The 20,981-nt window shown below is 39.9% G+C and overlaps 1 protein-coding gene across 1 annotated transcript in view; it reads right to left on the bottom strand.

Moving 5' to 3' along the window:
- Positions 1 to 8,833: 8,833 nt before the first annotated feature.
- FBXO15 (F-box protein 15) overlaps positions 8,834 to 20,981 on the bottom strand; it is a 106,905-nt gene continuing 94,757 nt past the window's right edge. The window contains exons 10-12 of the mRNA XM_073676699.1: positions 14,791 to 14,915; positions 12,566 to 12,835; positions 8,834 to 9,803 (exon numbers count right to left, since the gene is read on the bottom strand). Of these exons, the coding sequence (XP_073532800.1) occupies positions 9,789 to 9,803; positions 12,566 to 12,835; positions 14,791 to 14,915 (410 nt within the window). The 3' untranslated portion in view covers positions 8,834 to 9,788. The remainder of the gene's footprint in view (positions 9,804 to 12,565; positions 12,836 to 14,790; positions 14,916 to 20,981) is intronic.

Raw genomic sequence — 20,981 nt, 5'->3', positions numbered from 1 at the left:
AAATTTTTCTATTATTGTCAAACCTCTGACCGATCTCACCAGGAAAGGTGCTGATGCGGTTCAGTGGACTTCTGAGGCCATTGAAGCTTTTGTGTATCTCAAGGAGAGGTTCACCTCTGCTCCCATCCTTATGCAGCCTGATGTGACTAAGCCGTTTTTGGTTGAGGTTGATGCTTCCTCTGTGGGGGTTGGCGCAGTATTGTCTCAGGATAACGGGGATGGAGTACATCCCTGTGCCTTTTTTTCAAAAAAATTTTCGGAGACTGAACTGAATTACGATATTGGTAATCGGGAATTATTGGCTATTAAACTCGCATTTGAACACTGGCGCCACCTCTTGGAAGGTGCTGAATTTCCCGTTCAGGTTTTTACGGATCATAAAAATCTGATATATCTTGATGCTGCCAAGCGCCTGAATGCCTGTCAGGCTAGGTGGGCACTGTTTTTCTCGCGGTTTAATTTTTCCGTTACTTACATCCCAGGTACTAAGAATGTTAAGGCGGATGCCTTGTCTCGCAGTTTTTCTCCCATAGTCGGTGCTGAGAAAGAGGAGAACATTTTACAAGAAGGTGTTGTGATAGCTGCTTTGGACTCCGTTTTGGAAGATGAGATTTTTAAAGCACAGGAGAATGCCCCATCTAACACTCCCCATGGGAGGTTGTTTGTGCCTGGGACCTTTAGGAGAGATTTGTTTGTTGAGTGTCACGAATCTCGGTTGGCAGGTCATCCCGGAATCTCTGAGACCAAGAGACTGGTGGGTCGCAGTTTTTGGTGGCCTGGATGGCAGAAGGAAGTCATTAAGTGGGTGCGTCAATGTACTATATGTGCTAGATCTAAGTCCTCACATACTCCTGCTGCGGGGTTACTTTGCCCTCTGGAGGTTCCCAGTGCTCCTTGGACACATTTGGCTATGGACTTTATAACTGACCTTCCCCCCTCTGAGGGTTTTACTGTCATCTGGGTGGTCGTGGACCGTTTTAGCAAGATGTGTCACTTGGTTCCCTTCGTCAAACTGCCCTGCGCTAAGACTCTCGCTAAGGCCTTTGTCAAGGAAATCGTCAGACTTCATGGCGTTCCTACTGACATTGTTTCTGATAGGGGACCTCAGTTCGTGGCTCGTTTTTGGCGCGCCTTTTGTGACAGGTTGGGAGTTCATTTGTCGTTCTCATCCGGATATCATCCTGAATCTAATGGCCAGACAGAAAGGAAAAACCAGGATGTTGAGCAGTTCTTGCGTTGTTTTGTGGCAGACAATCAAGAGGGGTGGTCTGAGTTTCTGCCACTTGCTGAATTTGCTCTGAACAATCATACATCTTCTTCTGCTGGTTGTTCGCCTTTTTTTTGTTGTTCTGGGAGACATCCGTCGTTTGGGTCGTTCTCCAAGTTGGGATCTGCCGTGCCTGAGGAGGAGAATTTTTCCGGTGATTTGGAGAGAGTTTGAACGGATGTACGTGGTAATCTTCAGGAGGCTAACAGAAAATCTAAAGACTACTTTGATAGGAAATGACAGGAGGTTTTGTTCGCTGTTGGTGACATGGTTTGGTTGTCCTCTAGGAATCTGCGGTTGAGGATTCCTTCTAAGAAATTGGGTCCCAAGTTTGTAGGGCCCTTTAAGGTGCTTCAGGTTGTCAACCAATCTGCTGTTAAGTTGGAGGTTCCTACCTCCTGGAGAATTAATCCGGTGTTTCATGTCTCTCTGTTGAAAAAAGCTGTTGTGTCGGATTGTGACGCCTCTGCCTCTGTTCCTCCGGTGGTGGAGGACGGGGAATATGAAATTTCTCGCATCCTTAATTCTAGACGGTATAGAGGTAGTTTGCAGTATCTCGTGGCCTGGAAAGGTTTCGGACCCGAGGATAACTCATGGGTGAGGTCGGAGGATGTTTCCGCGTCCAGACTTATCAGAGCGTTTCACAGGAGATTTCCTGATAAGCCTGGTCCTAGGGGATCCGGAGGATCCTCTTAGAAGGGGGGGTACTGTTAGAACCTTGCTCTTAGGTTTTTTCTATTGCTGGTCACATGACCTTGTTGGCCTATTTAGTCTTGCTCCGCCCTTCTGGCTTTGCTGGACTTCATTGTATTACTACTCTTTAGCTAGCCAGTGCTCAGTATCTAACTCTGTTAGTTTGCTTGGTCTTCGGACCTCTGTGTTCTATATTGTTTGTTTGTTCGTCTGTCTGCTACTATTTCTGTTAGGAGGTGTCCATTTTGCTCCCAGTCCCTAGTACTTGTAGGGATTCCTCCCCCACATCTATAGGTCTCCGTACAGACTAGCTGAGGACTTTAGCAGGTCTGATCGCAGGATCAGGTTCCCTGTTACATCGTAGGGATCAAGCTGAGTTCTATCGTAGGGACAGATCTCCTCTCTTTCCTTAGCTCTGGTAGCAGAACATAACAGTCTAACAATCAGCTGCAGCAGAGAGAAAATGGTGGCGACGCGGAAAATGGCTGGGTCTTATAGGGCAAGGACATGTGACATACACAGCCAATGACACATGCCCTCGCTTATGTGAAAGAAAAGCACTTCGCTGCTTGTGTGCGCTGCTGACACAGACTGCACCACCCCACTGTAAATGCGGGAAAGAAAAAAAAAAAAGGAGATCGGCATTATTTCTGCAGAGATCCATCCCCTGTCCCTCCCCCCGCCCACTCTACACTGAAACTGTCTATTAACATTGATTAACAGTATTACTGGGAAAAAATCCAGTTAAGCTTTTGGTGCACGAACAGTTATCGAACATAACCTTGAACAGTCTAATTTTTTGCGAATCGTTCGAGTTCGTCGAACGACTCGAACTGTTCGCCAATCTCAAATTCGAGCTGTTTTGGGTGGTGTTCGAGTCAAACACCGCTCATCTCTAGTCAGGATCTACAGATATACCATCCAATTTTCTCAATAGGTCACTAGTATCCCTAATATGTGAATTAAGGGCAGTAACAAATGGTCTCAAGATTTTGTCAAGATAAACACCCAGATTTTGGTAAGACTATCCACCCCCGCCACAATAGGTCGTCCTTTCAAAGGACTCGTCCCCTTATGCACCTTAGGGAGACTATAGAAAGTGGCCATTATAGGGAATTTAGGGAAAATAAAGTCAAATTCTTTTCTACTAATAACCCCACTTGTCAGGCCCTCAGATGCAAGCAATTTCAAATCGTCCATATATTCACCAATAGGATTACCCTTCAGAACCCTGTAACAGTCTATCACGCAAAAGATTCAGACACATTTGATGGTAATTTTTGGAATTCATCACCACAACATTGCCCCCTTTATCTGAGGGCTTAATAGTTATTGAATGATCCCCTTCAAGATTACATAGTGCCTGCATCTAGAGTTTTGTCAGATTATATTTACATCTGTTTTTTTGCTCTTCCAACCTGGTCAAATCTTTTATGACAAGGTTCAGAAACACATCAATGGGGCCAATATCAACCTGTGATAGCGGCATATTAGTGCTTTTCAATTGTAGATCAGTAAAATGGCCCCTGCCCTCCAAATTAGGGTCTGGCAAACCCATATCAAAAAGAGTTCTGATGTCAGTCAAAAAATCGTCTGACACCCCTAGGTCAGAACAAGTTTGTTTATATGGACAAAATGTTTCCTCCATTTGACTTTACGGATAAATAGGTTAACATCCTTCACTGCATCAAATGATTTATAATCGGTTGTCGGTACAAAGGTAAGCCCCTTACTTAAAACCCCCATCTCATGTGCGTTAAGGGTTTTGGAAGAGAGATTAATGACCTGCAGGTTAGTTATGGGCCCTGTGGGTTGGATAGATTGAAACGACTCCTGAGTGGATACCCCTCTTCTAAAAAATGCCCCCTAACTGGGGACCTCCTGTTATTCCTATTTCTATTGCCTCTACCCCTTTGTCTCCCCCTCTGTGATTTATATCTGGTCTCGGGGTCATACGCTTCCATGTCTGTGGATGAAATATCAGTCTCTTGAAATCTAGAACCCCTATATATTGGAAAATTATATGCTTTGTTCTCTTTAAAATCTTGGAGATCTCTCACAAAGCATTTATATGTTTACGCTCTTTTAAATGGTACTGAAATTTCTCCAGTGTATTCTGTTGGGCAATCTCCTTGGATGCAAACTCAGATTACAAAGAAATTTGCATCTGAACCTATTTGCGTTTAAGAGAGTCATTAAGGGCTGTAAGTGTCTGCTTCTCTTCTTCCAAAAGCAACCTCATGAATTTCAAAGAGCTTTCCGTTGCTTCCCTCTCCCACCTGTTTAATAGATTAGGGTTCTTATATCTAAAGGGGGGATGAAGCGTAATTCTCAAATGTCTGGGAACAATCCCTGCCTTAAGATAGCTTTCTAAAGTTTATACCTCCCACCATGACGTGGTTTGATCTTTAAAGGCTTTCATGAGATCCTTGAAAGCCGCAGTGAAAGATGGAGTGTATTTTTTTTTAACAAATATATGATCAGAAAAAACCTCCCTGGCCTCTGTTGCCCAGCTGCTGGTATCCACACCTGTGGTTAGGAAACCTGCCATACCCAAGATTCAATATAGTAAAGAGCTATCGGGGATAACCACTAAATAGTCAAAATTAGATAAGCAAAGTAGTTAAAATATAACATTTATTGGATATATATTAAAATCTATTCTCAAAAATCAACAAGACCAAAAAGCCGAAAATAAATTCTGGGTCTTCCGAATTACCATCACCAGCTAAATAGCCGTGCATACATACCACATATACTGAAATGCCAAATCCCAAATATATAGGGTTCAAATAATCAGCCTCTGTTCATACAAAACACAGAGGAGTATATTATTAGATATTAACTCTTATTGACCCTAATTGACATTTATAGTAACAATTCTTAAAGGGATAATGTGAATATGCTCAAAGGGATATATAATATGTAGTGATTACACTCAACACCCGAGCACATGTAATTCCTGCAGCTAATCTCACAAAAGTGTATGCAATGTATTCCATACACCTAGAGGTATGTATAGAAATCCCACATGCCCTTTATACAGAAAGGTAGTAGTGACTACGCAAGGGAAAATTATCAAACCCTCACTACGACATTGGGTTAGGGTTGGGCTAGGGTTAAGGTTGGCCTAGGGTTGGGCTAGGGTTAGGGCTGGGATTTTTTTCATAAAAAAAAAAAAGGATGACGATATGGCGACTAGTGTTGAGCGCAAGTGCTCGCTACTTGAGTTTGCACCAATATCGCGGGTGCTCGAGTGACATGCTTGAGTTTCCGCCCATACGCTTCGTGGCCAAAAAAACCTCGCGGGGATTGCCTGCCATGCACAAGCGATCTTTGCATGTTTTTTTTTGGGTGTCTAATAACCGTGAAACATGCGGGGCAGGGACACGAGCATTTCACTTGAGCACCTGCGATACTTGGTGCATACCTGAATACCCGATGCAAACTCAAGTAGCGAGCACTTGCGCTGAAGACTAATGACAACTTATTCAATATGATGACCTAATGTTATCAAATTCTGTGTCGTACCTCTGGGTTCAAAATGTTCACTATACCCCTTGATAAAATCCTTGAGGGGTGTAGTTTCCGAAATGGGGTCACTTGTGGGGGGTTTCCACTATTTAGGCACATCAGGGGCTCTCCAAACGCGACATGGCGTCCGCTCTCAATTCCAGCCAATTTTGCGTTCAAAAAGTCACACAGTGCCCCTTCCCTTCTCAACTCTGCCGTGCGCCCAAACACTGTATTTTCCCCACATATGGGGTATTGGCGTACTCAGGAGAAATTGCACAACAGTTTTTGGGGTCCATTTTCTCCTCTTAACCTTGTGAAAATAAAAAAATTGGGGCTAAAAGATCATTTTTGTGGAAAAAGTTTGATTTTTTTTAATTTCACGGCTCTATGTTATAAACTTCTGTAAAGCACTTGGGGGTTCAGGGTGCTCACCACACACCTAGATAAGTTCCCAGAGGGGTCTAGTTTCCAAAATGGTGTCACTTGTGGGGGGTTTCCACTGTTTAGGCACATCAGGGGCTCTCCAAACGCAACATGGCGTCCGCTAATTATGTAAGCAAATTTTAAATTCAAAGTCAAATGGCGCTCCTTCCCTTCCGAACCCTGCCGTGTGCCAAAACAGTGTTTTTTCTCCACGTGTGGGGTATCTGCATGCTCAGGGGAAATTGCACAACAAAGTTTGGCATCCATTTTTTCCTGTTACACCTGCGAAAATAAAAAAAATTGGGTCTAAAATAACATTTTTGTGAAAAAAGTTAAATGTAAATTTTTTTCTTCCACATTCCAAAAATTCCTGTGAAGCACCTGAAGGGATAATAAAGTTCTTAAATGTGGTTTTTAGTACCTTGAGGGGTGCAGTTTTTAGAATGGTGTAACTTTTGGGGATTTTTTGTCAAAAAGGCCCCTCAAAGTGACTTCAAATAGTTTTGTAAATTTTGTTGGAAAAATGAGAAATTGCTGGTTAACTTTTAACCCTTATAGCTCCCTAATAAAAAAAAATTTGGTTCCCTAATAAAAAAAATTTTGGTTGCATAATGGTGCTGATGTAAAGTAGACATGTGGGAAATGTTATTTATTAACTATTTCGTGTGACATATCTCTCTGATTTAAGGGCATAAAAATTCAAATTTTGAAAATTGCAAAATTTTCGCCAAATTTCCGTTTTTTTCACAAATAAGCGCAAGTGATATCGAAGAAATTTTACCACAATCATGAAGTACAATATGTCACGAAAAAACAAATCTCAGAATCAGGTGGATCCATTGAAGTGTTCCAGAGTAATTACCTCATAAAGTGACCAGAATTGTAAAAATTGTCCTCGTCATTAACGTGCAAACCACCCTCGGGGGTAAAGGGGTTAAGGATTGCAGTCAGCTGCAGAAGTAATCGATTATATCAAAAAGGTGATAATGATCATAATGGTCATATGATAAATAATAATAAATATTATTAATAATAATATTAATAATAATAATAATAATATGTAGGTTGAAACACAGTCATCAACTGAAACAGCTATGTGGGAGGCTTGAAACTGGCTAATTAACAGGCAAGTTCTGCTCCAAAGATGGGGTTGTAGAAGATTTTCATGTTTCACATCACAAGTCATACAACACGGCAGGATGGAGCTCAGCAATAAGACATAAGTTAGTGATACTGCATCAGCAAGGTCTCTCCCAGGCAAAGATTTAAAAGCAGATTTGGGGGTTTTCAGATGTGCTGATCAGAATCTTTTGAAGAAGCACCCAGAAATGGGCAATACTGAGGACAGTAGAAACAATGGTCAGTCATGAAAAATTAGTGCACCAGATGAGAAAAATAGGCCACCATTCATCAAGACAAGAGTTATTAACGCCGGCCTTGATTAGGGAGTGTTGTGGGCATGTTAGCGTTAGATGCCCGTGATTCATTAAGAAACCCAAGCACCTTCGTCACATTCGTCACGCCTGATTCGCCTATTTTGGTGGAGCTGGGTGAAACTGGCATAAAAACGCAAGAAGTCAAAATTTTGGGGCAACTCTGCACTGTGCAAACATTTTGTGACTTTTCAAAGTGATTTATGACAAAATTCTGGTGTAATTGTGTTGATGAATCAGTATCATAATACTTTTGTCCTTTTGAACTTGGAAGATGTCTAGCAGTTCCATAAAGATCATGACTTCCAGCAACCAATGGGAAACAGCTACACTCATCTACTGTTCAGAGAAGTCTGTCCAGAAATGGTCTTCATGGCAGAATTGCAGTAAAAAAACAAACATTGGATATGGAAATAAGGTAAAATGACTCAACTATGCATGAAAATATATATATAAAAAAAAATCAGGTTAAAGAAAAATGGCAGCAGATTATCTGGACTGATGATCTGTACCAAGCGCTGGAGAGCAGTACTGTACAATAATGAGGGCTGCAGGTAACAGTGCAGCATGGTGGTGGTTGCTAGCAAGTTTGGGGCTCAATGCTGAGAAATACAGGCAGATACTTATCCATCATGCAATACCATCAGGGAAGCATCCAATTGACTAAAATTAAATTATTTTGCAGCAGGACAACCATCCCTAATATACAGACAGACAATGTCATGAAGAAATATCTTCAGGATAAAGAAATAAAAAAAGGGAGTATGATGATATGGCCACCACAGTGCTCTGATCGCTTAACATCTGAGTCCGTTGGTATTATATCAAGAGACAGAAGGAAGGATTTGCACAAGCCTACATCCACAGAAGATATGTGGTTAGTTCTCCAAGATGTTTGGACCAAACTCACTGCTGAGCTCCTTGAAAAACAGTGTGCAAGTGTATCTAGGAGAATTGATGCTGTTTTGAATGCATAGTGGTCACACCAAACATTGATTTCATATAAGATTTCTCCTTTGTTCATTTACTTTGTATTTTAACAACTGATAAAAATACTTCTATTTGTGATAGCATTCTTACTTTGCAGCATTTATTCCACACCAGCCTAAAACTTTTGCATGGTACTCTATATAAATATTACGAGGCTTATGTTGAAAAGTCAAATGTGGTCTGAACATGGAGACACATACCAATAATCCTAACAGTTTAGTTCAAGTACTGGTCTACAGATCAGCCATGTTTATTGTAAACATTTTGCGAACGTACTACTCAACTCAATCTAACCTACAATTAAGTGAAGATTTTTGTCGGTAGCTTAGATCGGATCTTTTTCACCTGGTTAGCAATAATTACAGCTTCAAGTCCTTTCATTTATGGCTCAGAAGTGGATACGCTTTATGCAACTAATAAATATGGTGGATCAACAATGATATTTAAAGAAAAGCTATTAAGCAAGTGATTCTTTTAGTCCTTTATTCATTAGGCAATGTACTTAGCAATATTAAGAAAACCTTTAGAATAAAGCCTTCAAAAGTGGACAAAGAAAAAAAAATCAAAACCAAAAACATTACAAGAAACTAGAAATAACTTTTAAATAACAATAACTCTTCGGTATGAAAAAAAGAACATTATTGAGGGAATATTTAGCAAAATTTTTTTGCTGCCTCCTCTTGCATGTTTCTGCCGCCGATCTGACAAATCACAGGCACCTCTTCATTTTCCAAAAGGCTGTGGCACTCATACAGCCCTATGTACACTGTGCAGTGGTAGTATGAGAAACCACTAGTGATGAACGAGCATGCTCGATGCTTGAGATTTACAAGCATGCTCGGGTGTTTCCCTAGTATCTTCAGCGTGCTCAGGTGTTATGTTTTAGTCGCGCTGTGTGCATGATTTACGACTGTTTGACAGCTTTAATACATGTGAGGAATGCCTGTTTCTTAGGCATTCCTTATATGTATTAAAGCTGTCAAACAGTCGCAAATCATGAGCACTGAGTGACAAAAACATAACACCTGAGCACCCGAGCATGCTCGCCGAAAGGGTCAACACAACATAATCACTCGTCACTAGAAACCACTGCTCTAGCATTGGCCAGAAATGCTGTGACCAAGTTGGTGGGAGAAAAAAAAAAGGGCTGGGGAAGCTGTGGCAGAGGAATGCAAAAGAAGGGCACCATATAACTTTACCAAAGAGTCCTCAGAGAATGTTACATTTTTATGTTAGCTTAAAAAAACACTTTAGTTTCCTAATAATTTAAAATACAGAGATATTAAATAAATAAAAAAACATTCCAAAATATAATATATAGACCTCTTAACGGCACCCAGTACTGAAAGGAAGTGTAATTTTCTTTAGAAAGATTGCAAGAGAAGAGAGTCAGTAGAATTCCTAGTCTTGTTCTTCGTTAGTCAGGTCGGATTGAAATACTTCAAGGAACAATATTAACATATGAATCAACAAGGGAAATCCTGAAACAAAGAAATTTTAAGTAAATGCAATTTCATTTAAAAAAAACTATGTTCTAGTTTACATTTCAGTTTAGAACAATTTCTGTACAAGTTAAATAAAGAATACAGTATGTATTGGGCTACAAAAAAACATATACAGCTTTACACTATAAAGTGCTGAATTGTCTCTTGCTGTCTTAAAGTGTATAGGTTTACAATGCTTATAAAGGTTATCTATTTTTCACCAGGTTTTTGCAACCTAATTTGAGAATATCAATGTAAAGACATAGATCCTGATTCCAGCAATGTGCCACTTATTGGGCTGCTTACTGTAGTTTTGATAAAATCACAGTTTTGTCAACAGAGAGGGCTAGTAATCCGGATGCCATGTAGTCCTCCATTTTTTGAGCTTTGTATTACCCAGCTCCAACCACTGATTGGCTGTTTTCTGCCTATGCACAGTGTACATAGATCAGTGATGTGGGCGGGGTCATACAGAGCTCAGCATTCAGAGAACTAGTAGATCTGTAGCAGACATGAGTGGTTTTATCAAAACCGCAGCAAGCAGCCAGTAAGTTATACATAGCTGGAATCATGGACTATGCTCCTACATTATGCTGCTTTGAGATGTCGACAGATTCCCTTTAAAGGGCGCCAAGCCTTCTGATTCTGTATTTTTTACAGCTCCTCAATAATAAAACACATTATTGGATTTTTTTCTGAAACTGATAAGAGCTTGCGGGGTCCTCAAGTCACCTCCCCTCCCCCTTACCTCCATAGTGCACCCCTTCCACCAACATGAAGGTTAACTCTATGTACAAATCGTATTTATTTACATGTTAAATAATTGGTCTGGTGCTATTTAAAGAGTCATTTGTCCACAGAACATTAAAGGGGACGCATTTGTTCACAAGACAATAAAAGGGGTTGTCTACTACTATTAAAAACTTTATCAATGGGCCCATTAGCCTTAATAAAAAAATTAAAAAAAAGATACATACAGCAGGTGAAAAGTATTAAACTTGTATCCAATTTTCAAAGTAAATATATCTCATCCAATCCACACAGGCAAAGAAATCAAACCATAGATGTCCATGAATTAAGGTATGTGTAATAATGCTGATGTTCACATCTCCAAACTTAACTGTTGGTATGGTGTTTTGTGGGTGATATGCAGTGTCTTTTGGCCTCCAAACATGGTGTGTATAATGGCATCCAAAGAGTTCAATTTTGGTGTCATCTGAGATTATATTCTCCCAGTATGTCACAGGTTTGTCTAAATGTTGTTGATTAAACTTTAAATACGCTTGAACATGCTTTTTATTCAGTAATGGAGTCTTGCATGGTGAGCATGCATAAAGGCCATGGAAGTTGAGTGCATTATTTATTGTTTTCTTTGAAACAATTGTACCTGCTAATTCCAGGTCTTTCTGTAGCTCTCCACAGGTGGTCTCTGGCTCTTGGACAACTCTTCTGATTTTCACTCCTTTGTCTGAAATCTTGCAGGGAACACCTGGTTTTGGCCAATTTATGGTGAAATTATGTTCCTTCCACTTCCGGATTATGGCCCCAACAGTGCTCACTGGAACCTTCAGTAGTTTAGAAATTCTTCTGTAACCAATGCCATAAGTATGTTTTGCAACAATAAGGTTGCAAAGGTCTTGAGAGAGCTCACTGGTTTTACCCATCATGAGATGCTTCTTGTATGGCACACCGGTAAGGAGACACCTTTTTATAGGTCATCAGTTGAACCAGCTGATATTTTTCACTAAGTGGCAGGATTTCCTTCTAATTACTGATTGATTTCAACTGGTGTCATGACTTTCCATGGATCTTTGCACCTCTCTTTCTTCATGTGTTAAATAATTTTCCCTGTGACATTTCTCATTATAACACAATTTAATTTATGGACATCTATGGTTTGGTTTGTTTGCGGTGTGGATTAGATAGATTGTTACTAACATCTGGTGAGAAATGTCAGTAGCATCTTTAGAAATATATTTACTTAGGAAATCGGTGACATGTTCAATACTTATTTCACCCGCTCTATGTACTGGACATATGCATTTCCTCCATTCGGTTGCCTCCCCTCATCGGGCTCTTGACTTCCTCTTCAGGTGGAGCAGTCAAGTGACAGTGGCAGCTTTGGCATTCCTACCAGTGTTTGATCACACTATTTAATGGCAACTGCTGGGTACTACAGACCAACTCCAATTATTTTAACAGTATCATAGAGCATGGTGTTTTTTTCCCCACACACTGTTTACATCCAATCTCTGCTGTAACTGCAAACTTCTGATTACAGGGGGTGCTGGGTATCAGAGCTCCACTGATCTGGTATTGAGGACCTATCTCAAGGATAGGGCATCAACATCAAAGTAATAAAAGTGGTGGAAAACTCATTTAAACATGAAATAATTTTGACTTGGGCATGGTCAAATTCGTGATTAAGAGTAGTGTTTTACAACTCCAGTTCTCAAGGGCCACCGCCACCGACAGGTCATGTTTTCAGGATTTCAGTTGAATTGCACAGATGATAGTGCCATCACCTGTGCAATAGTAAGGTAATCCGGAAAACATGATCAGTTGCTGGCTCCTGAGGAACACTGATTAAGTGCATGGTTTAGGTTCAAAACGCTCCGTAAACCATCTGTGAAATATAGAAATAGTCACTTTGATTATTGATCTTTGGTAAAAAAAATGTTTTAATGAAAAGGCATATTATTGTAGTATCTATCACAGCAAAAGGAGAAATATGTTTTGTGTATAGATATTTTACTCACTGCATAATCTGTTCCAAAGTAACTGTTGACTTTCTCTGTATTTAAGTACAAGATCAGATTTATCACAAAATGCTCTTCTGTTTCTTTCATCCAAATGAGTTCAGCATGAACCTTTCCAATGTCATCACTGTAGTTCATTTGGAAGCTCTGCCCCATAAAGTCATAGCGTGCTTCCGGGCATTTCCTTTCAAACAGCTGAACTGGGGCACTACAACACCAATATGGAGCTTCTGATTCATCTAGAACTGTTACATCCATCAAGAAGCAGTTCTATGAAATAAAAGAAATGGCTATTAGTAGCTAACATACACATACCTCATAGATCGTGAGAACATTCCAAATTTCTCATCCATTGCAATAGATCAGCAGATCGACACAGCCGCCAAGTATATACAACTGGAGTATGCAATGATGGCTAAAAGAGAACGCCAGACGATGTGGTGCTTAATTGTGCAGCAATACAATCTTCAAATATTACAAGATGAGAAGAAAAATAAGTGGCACTCAGTAGTGGCGCATCATTTTGTGCTTTTTTTAATCCAAAGTCATATGGGAATACAGAGTGAAAACACAGACTGGGCTGCTGCTGTTTCACGTCTAATTATGCTTCATCTGGCCCTCTCAAGAGTAATTAGATGCGAAACAGCTGTAGCCCAGGCTGTGCCTTTACTCTGCATTCCCATATGACCTTGGTTTAAAAAAAAGCACAAAATAATGCGCCAGTTTTGAGTTCCACTTATTTTTCTTTTCTAATCATAACATTGCAAGGTTCTTCACTACCATGGACCCACTCAGTAGGAATTAGAAGCATGAACAGCTAAATTGCCATGTGATGTGCTAAGTTGTGTACTACAGGGTGGGCCATTTATATGGATACACCTAAATAAAATGGGAATGGTTGGTGATATTAACTTCCTGTTTGTGGCACATTAGTATATGGGAAGGGGAAAACTATTCCAGATGGGTGGTGACCATAGCGGCCATTTTGAAGTCAGCCATTTTGGATCCAACTTTATTTTTTTCAATGGGAAGAGGGTCATGTGACACATCAAACTTATTGAGAATTTCATAAGAAAAACAATGGTGTGCTTGGTTTTAATGTAACTTTGTTCTTTCATGAGTTATTTACAAGTTTATGACCACTTCTAAAATGTGTTCAAAGTGCTGCCCATTTGTGTTGGATTGTCAATGCAACCCTCTTCTCCCACTCTTGACTTGGGTATATCCATATAAATGGCCCACCCCGTATAAGTCATGATAGAATACTTATCATTGTGGATTTTCATAGCAGAAGATTTGCAACATATTACAATAACAGCATTATGGATAAGATTCTATGAAAGCTCATCAAAATCCTGTCCTGGAGCTTGACCTGCAGTGAAGATTAGAAGTTCACAGCATGATCACTCACTACAGCATGTGCACTTAAGCCGTGAATACAAAAACAACACAACAGATACATTTCATGTATTACATGTTCCCATATCTGGTAGCATTTTGCTTTAAGGCTAAGAGCCCACAATGCAGAAATACAATGCAGAAATGCTCCAGATTTTTCCTGAGCAGAGAGGGGGGCCATCAGGTGGTTAGTATATGTTTTTTTTTTCATTTTAATTCTTTTTAACTACAGGTACTATGGTACCCGGGTCTGGAGGACTGTCTCCTCTTCTCCAGACCCGGGTACCATCCGCGCACTAATATCGGCATGTGTACATGTAGTCATGCAGATGTTTTGCAGTCCAATGCAAGTCAATGGCAGCGATTTTGACGCAATTCCGCACAATTAATGGTTGTGTTGCGGATTTTTCTGCAGTGATAATCCGTAGCGGAAATTTCTGCAGCATGTGCACAGCACATGCGGATTATCATTGGGAAACATGGCAGACAACTTAACAAGCATTTTTAATGTGTTTCCGCTGCAGAAATGCATTAAAACCGCATTGTGGGCACATTGCCTAAGTGTTGCTTCCGTCTGTGTTACAATGCAAATTTGACATCAATGGGCGCCTACATGCTCTTATTAGGTAAATGAGGTAATGAATTCCACTGTGCAAGAAAAGAATGTCAACCATGAGCCATATGGTGGCTTATAATAAAACAAATCTGAGGATTTCTACCCCTAAGCCTTTTTACTGAGGGCTAGCAAACTAACTAAATGTACATTAAAAATTGCATCTATATTTACTTATTTTATAAGTATGCATTTCTGTTGAAATTTCTTTTACCTGTATACTTCCACTTAATGTCAAAGTCTTCCACAAAAAGTCAACTCTTCCTGAAACAGGGGCATGTGTTTTACTGTTCGACAGTCCTATGGCTGTCATTCGTAAACAGCCATTCTTGATATATTCTATAAAACAGAAATTTAAAGCAAGTGACCACATGCATAGATTATTAATTACATTACATACCATGTACCTAATGCTAGTCACAAATCCAGGGCAGATTTTTACCCTCTGGAAACAAAACAGTCGTTTCCATTATATAGGATGAAGACACCTTAAAAGTCTGAAGAAATGTTTAGGAGTTACAAGAGTATACCAGTATATTAGAAATATATATTTATATAAACAAGCTTCTCATACAGTGAACAGAATTTTTTATACTGAAAATAAAATACCCCCTTGGCATGGCATCAGCATCCAGCCCCTACTTAAAGGGGGCGGCCACTGCTTTATAAGCCCCTTTCATGTGAACTTTCATTGATAAGCACTGTACTAGATACCATACTCGTTCTGAAATCTGAGCTGCTCTCCTGGTCACATGATCTTTGGCGGAGAATGCTCTGACTTACACACTGCTCCTGTACATACTTACCTCTGCGGTAACCTTTCAGACAGCCCTGGCTTTGCATGATTAGCCTCCATAATAGCACAAGTCAGTGATTATGCACGGATGTTAACTACTGGATTTTGTATATGTATTTGTATACATTTATATATCGTCATTTTTTGTCCTTTGTCGATGTTCACCATGCACTGCTACATGTACTGTTGTACTGCTACAACTTATGTATATACATGTTTGACTTTTTTTTTATGCTTTTGGTCTATGTACAAAAATATAAATCTATAGTATTTTCCTCAATCTCCTTCACCCCCTCATTTTTTCCCTCAACCACCTATGTAATTATACCAGGACATACATATTTCTTTTGCTACTCCCATAGCGACAATTTGAAAAAGATTTTGCTAAATCGAAATGTCGCAACCAAGCAGCACTATAGAATTCTTTATTTGCCTGAACCCCTTAATTAATGCAGAAGTATGAATTTTATTCGAGTGTGTGGTAAATATCCTCTACTGTATCCCTGGATCTCACTCCCGTTCCACTAGCACCTCGTCCACACCCAGTGTGTGCTCTCCGAATTTCTCTACACCTGTGCATGCTTCTGCCAAGACAGCTCCCCTCCCCCTGCAAACACAGCTCTCTCTTGAATCTATATGTGTACAGGGTGTGTGTAAATATTATATATATTTATTTAGATATATTATATATAAATATAGATATATTATATATACATAATATAAAAAGACACATATGCATGTTTTTCTCAATATCTGACATGAAATCATAATAAACTTCTCTTTTTAGGTCAATTAGGATTACCATAATTTTTAATATTTGCCAAATGCCAGAATAATGAGAGAATGTTTTAAGGCATTTTTATTACTTACTGCAAAGTCAAAAGTTTACATTCGCTATCATGTGTTTGGAAGCTTTTTTTGCAACATCTGAGTTAATTAGAGACACACCTGTGATGTATTTTAATGCACACCTGAAACACACTGCTTCTTTGTGTAGCATCATGGGAAAGTCTAAAGAAATCAGCCAAGATACCAGGAAGAGAATTGTGGACTTGCACAAGTCTGGCTCGTCCTCTGGTACAATTTCAAGAAACCGGAAGGTGCCTTGTTCATCTGTACAAACAATTATACGCAAGTACAAACAAGATGGGAATGTACATCCATCATACTGCTCAGGAAGGAGACAGGTTCTGTGTCCCAGAGATGAACGTGCTTTGGTCCGACATGTGCATATCAACCCAAGGACAAAAGCAAAAAGACCTTGTGAAGATGATGGCGGAAGCTGGTAAGATTGTGTCAACAACCATAGTGAAACGGGTAGTGTATCAACATGGCCACTCTGCCACAAAGAAGCCATTATGCCAAAAGAAACATAAAAAAGCCAGATTAATGTTTGCAAATGCACACAGGAACAAAGACCTTAATTTTTGGAGACATGTCCTGTGATTTGATGAAACTAAAATTGAACTTTTTGGGCATAATGAATCGTTACGTTTGGAGAAAAAGGGAGAAGCTTGGAAGCCTAAGAACACCATTCCATCATGTCGTGGGGTTATTTTGCTGCAGGAGGGTCTGGTGCACTTCACAAAATAGATGGCATCATGCGAAAAGAAGATTATGTGGCAATACTGAAGCAACATCTCAAGACATCAGCCAGGAAGTTAAAGCTTGGGAGGAAATGAGTCTTCCAAATGGACAATGACCCAAAGCATACTGCCAAAATGGTAACAAAGTGGCTTAAGGATAACAAATTTAATGTTTTGGAGTGGTCATCACAAAGTCCTGATCTCAATCCTGTTGAAAATTTATGGGCAAAGCTGAAAAGGAAGGTGCGAGCAACGCGACCTACAAACCTGGATCAATTACACCAGTTTTGTCAGGAGGAATGGGCCCAAATGACGACCAACTATTAGAAGCTTGTGGAAGGATATCCCAAACGTTTGACCCAAATCATTCAGTTTAAGGGCAATGGTACCAAATACTAATGAGATGTATGTAAACTTTTGACTTTTCAGTAAGTAATAAAAATGCCTTAAAACATTCTCTCTCTCTCATTATTCTGCCATTTGGCACATATTAAAGATTATGGTTATCTTAATTGACCTAAAACGGGAAAAAGGTTTATTCTGATTTCATGTCAGATATTGAGAAAAACATGAATATGTGTCTTTTTATATAGCGTATGTAAACGTCTGGTTTCAACTGTATATGTATAATAATTTATTTAGATATACACATGACCATCCCATTGATTAGTCGGTGAGGGGGAGCAGGGGGTAATCTTTATTACCAGGACTGCTATTCTGGAGCTTTGTTCATTACTTTCATTCCCTGTAACAGCAGCAAGTATAGAAGATCTTGCTGAACCTGGTAGGAGAAGTGAAAGGGGTGTTGTCAAAGTTACAGCGGGAGTGCTCCCTGTTGGCTTGCAAACCAGCACAAGAGCAGATGGGAAATGTAGTCAGAAGGGAGCAGACTCTTCTGAACAGCAAGTGATGGCTATGACAGCAGAGCTGGTGCCAGGGGACAGGAATTAATGCAGAAGGGTACAAATGAACATGAAACAGGCAGTAAAAGATACATGGCGATCTTTAGGGGTATTATTAGGCATTTAAGACAAAACCATTAAAAGCACCACTCCAGCATTTTTTTAATTTAAAAGGCTGGAGTAATGCTTCTAATCTAAGGTCCTTCACCCTACTCTTATGCCCACCTGCTGCAGCCTTCACCTTTTATCACTGCGTCTCCCGCAGTTTGTGACCTGCTGGATCACTCCAGTGTTTCATGGAGCGAGACGAAGAGCAGAACTCAATACAAGTCTAAGAGAGCCTCACTCTGGCTCTCAGACTTGCATTGAGAGCTTGTGACGTAGCTTTCGACTTCCGGGTAGTCAGAAGTTGTGGTCACAAGATGGTGCAGTGGGACCGGACAGGCAACGAAAAATGGTGAAGAATCCAGACGGTGAATATAAGACAGATAGCAGGAGTCTTACATTTAGAAGCACAACTCCAGCGCTAAAAAAAAAAAAAAAAAGCTGGAGTGGTGCTTTAACTGAGTTAGGGTAGTGGACAACCTGCTTAATGATCATTTGCAAATATACAGTAGTACAGAGCAGCTCTGTAACAAATAATATTTAAAACCACAAAGAACAGGATTAACAGCGTGTATGCAGATCCTTCTTATATTTGTAGATAGTGAGTTGTGGAAGGACACTGGAAAAGTTAGTTTGAATGGCTGAATCAATTGTTTTCTGTAATAAAGCATGAGATTAACAAGACTACATCTATAAACTACACTCTATTGTGGCCTCCTGGATGAGCTCTTTACTTACAACTAATGATCAGAAAAATAAAGAAAACAGTTATTAGTTCACCACCACTGTACAACTCAACGTGAAGGAAAAGAAACCAATATATTTCAACAACCTTATAACAAGATGTTCTATAGACTAGAAATAGAATTTTTCTATTTTCATATCTCCAGTGGCATCTATACCTGTAAAGACATATCTGCAATGTGGAAATATTTCATTATGTACTTTTGATTTACTTCATGGCTCCCAGCCAAAATTACTATAGTGGCAGCAATGCCCTGACCATCTGCTATTAACACTTAATTAATATCAAGTTCAACACAATATTCCGTGCACAATGTAATTTAAACAAAATTGCTATCGAGATATACAGCGGGTGAAAGGAGTATTGAACACGTCATCAATTTTCTAAGTAAATATATTTCTAAAAGGTGCTATTGACACTCTATTCTCCCCAGATGTCAGTAACAACCTAACCAATCCAAACAGGCAAAGAAATCAAACCATAGATAATTTATGGACATGTGTAATAATGAGAAATGACACATGGAAAAAGTATTGAACACATGAAAAAAAGAGAGGTGCAAAAAGTCATGGAAAGTCATGACACCAGTTGAAATCGATCAGTAATCAGAAGGAAACCCTGCCACTTAGTGAAAAATATCAGCCCGTTCAACTGATGGCCTATCAAAAAGTGTCTTATTACCAAGGTGCCACACAAGAAACATCTCATAATGAGTAAAACCAGTGAACTGTCTCAAGACCTTTGCAACCTTATTGCTGCAAAACATACTAATGGCATTGGTTACAGAAGAATTTCTAAACAACTCAAGGTTCCAGTGAGCACTGTTGGGGCTATAATCCAGAAGTGGAAAGAACATAATTTCACCATAAACTGGCCACAACCAGGTGCCCCCAGCAAGAATTCCGATAGAGCCAAGGACCACCTGTGGAGAGCTACAGAAAGACCTGGAATCAGCAGGTACAATTGTTTCAAAGAAAACCAAGTTATGCACTCAACCTCCATTACCTGTATGCACAATCACCATGCAAGACTCCATTGCTGAACAAAAAGCATGTTCAAGCATGTTTAAAGTTTGCTCAAAAACATTTAGACAAATCTGTGAAATATTGGGAGAAAATAGTCTGGTCAGCGTAGCCCAAAATTGAACTCATTGGATGCGATAATACACATCATGTTTGGAGGCCAAATTGCACTGCATATCACTGCTGAGTCTTTTTTCAACTAATGCAAGAAGAAAAAAAAATACTTATGATGCACTAGTCAGTGGCAAGAGTAGAATAGAAATTAGGTTTGTCACAATTTGTAGTCTTAAAAAACACTTGGCCTCTTTTTATTATTAGTAATAACTTTTTAAAAAATATATAATAAAAAAGGATAAAAATGAATCAGGCATTTTGTAAATGCCTGATTCATATAGATATGATAAAAAATGAGGTAATAAATTATAACTGAAGAATATTCAAGATATAATCCCATGTCAATCATTGTGCCCTGTTTGGCGAGGGCTTATAGAGGCTACAATGTACAGCTGTAACCGGACACTTTTGCAACTAAACAAGAAGGGAGGGGGCTCAGTGAATGACAAAATCCACACCTTCTGCTGTGGAGCTGCCACAGGAAGACCCCCTGTGGACCGCAGCCATGTGGCATGTCCTTTGTGTCAGACAGGTATAATTCAATACCGAGTTATAGGAATATGATACATCCCAGCGATACACCAAATAGATTTTTGGAATCACATAAACAGGAGGAGGAGTGTCATCCTAGCTTCCAGCACAGTCTAGCATGTAGGGATGAAGAGATACACGGCACAGCCTTTCAGAAACCCCTAGGGCCCCTGTGTTTGGTCTCCCCAAGTAGCAGAGGCCCGGCTGTATCCGATGACACCAGAAATGGCTCCCTAGGACCGTCTATTAAAGGAAGCATAGCCCATTTTAGTATTTAGAGTTTGTAGCAGAGAGACCAGGGGTGGAGATTTAGGTCCAGCCAGGGGGCCGGAGGGGGAGTGACCCCAATTTTTTTTCCTGGGAGGTCGCGACGACACATCATGTGGGAGAAGTCCGGCAACAAAGGGGACCACAAGCCTCTCATGTGGCAGCCCCTCCCCCGCAAGACAGGCCTTCCATCTGATTGATAACTGACTCTCAATAACTGCTTATATATCTTTTGTACCACTACTATTGTGTTTGCATCTCTGACCATTATGTATGTATAACCCTTATGTATGTAGTGTATTGTCTAGTGTGCCCTGAAGACGATTAAATATATAAT

The sequence above is a fragment of the Phyllobates terribilis genome, unplaced genomic scaffold (genome assembly GCF_046119375.1).
Source record: "Phyllobates terribilis strain yellow unplaced genomic scaffold, ASM4611937v1 Scaffold_4__5_contigs__length_816908805, whole genome shotgun sequence".
Taxonomy (NCBI): Eukaryota; Metazoa; Chordata; class Amphibia; order Anura; family Dendrobatidae; genus Phyllobates; species Phyllobates terribilis.
This window is presented reverse-complemented; position numbering and strand designations above follow the sequence as displayed.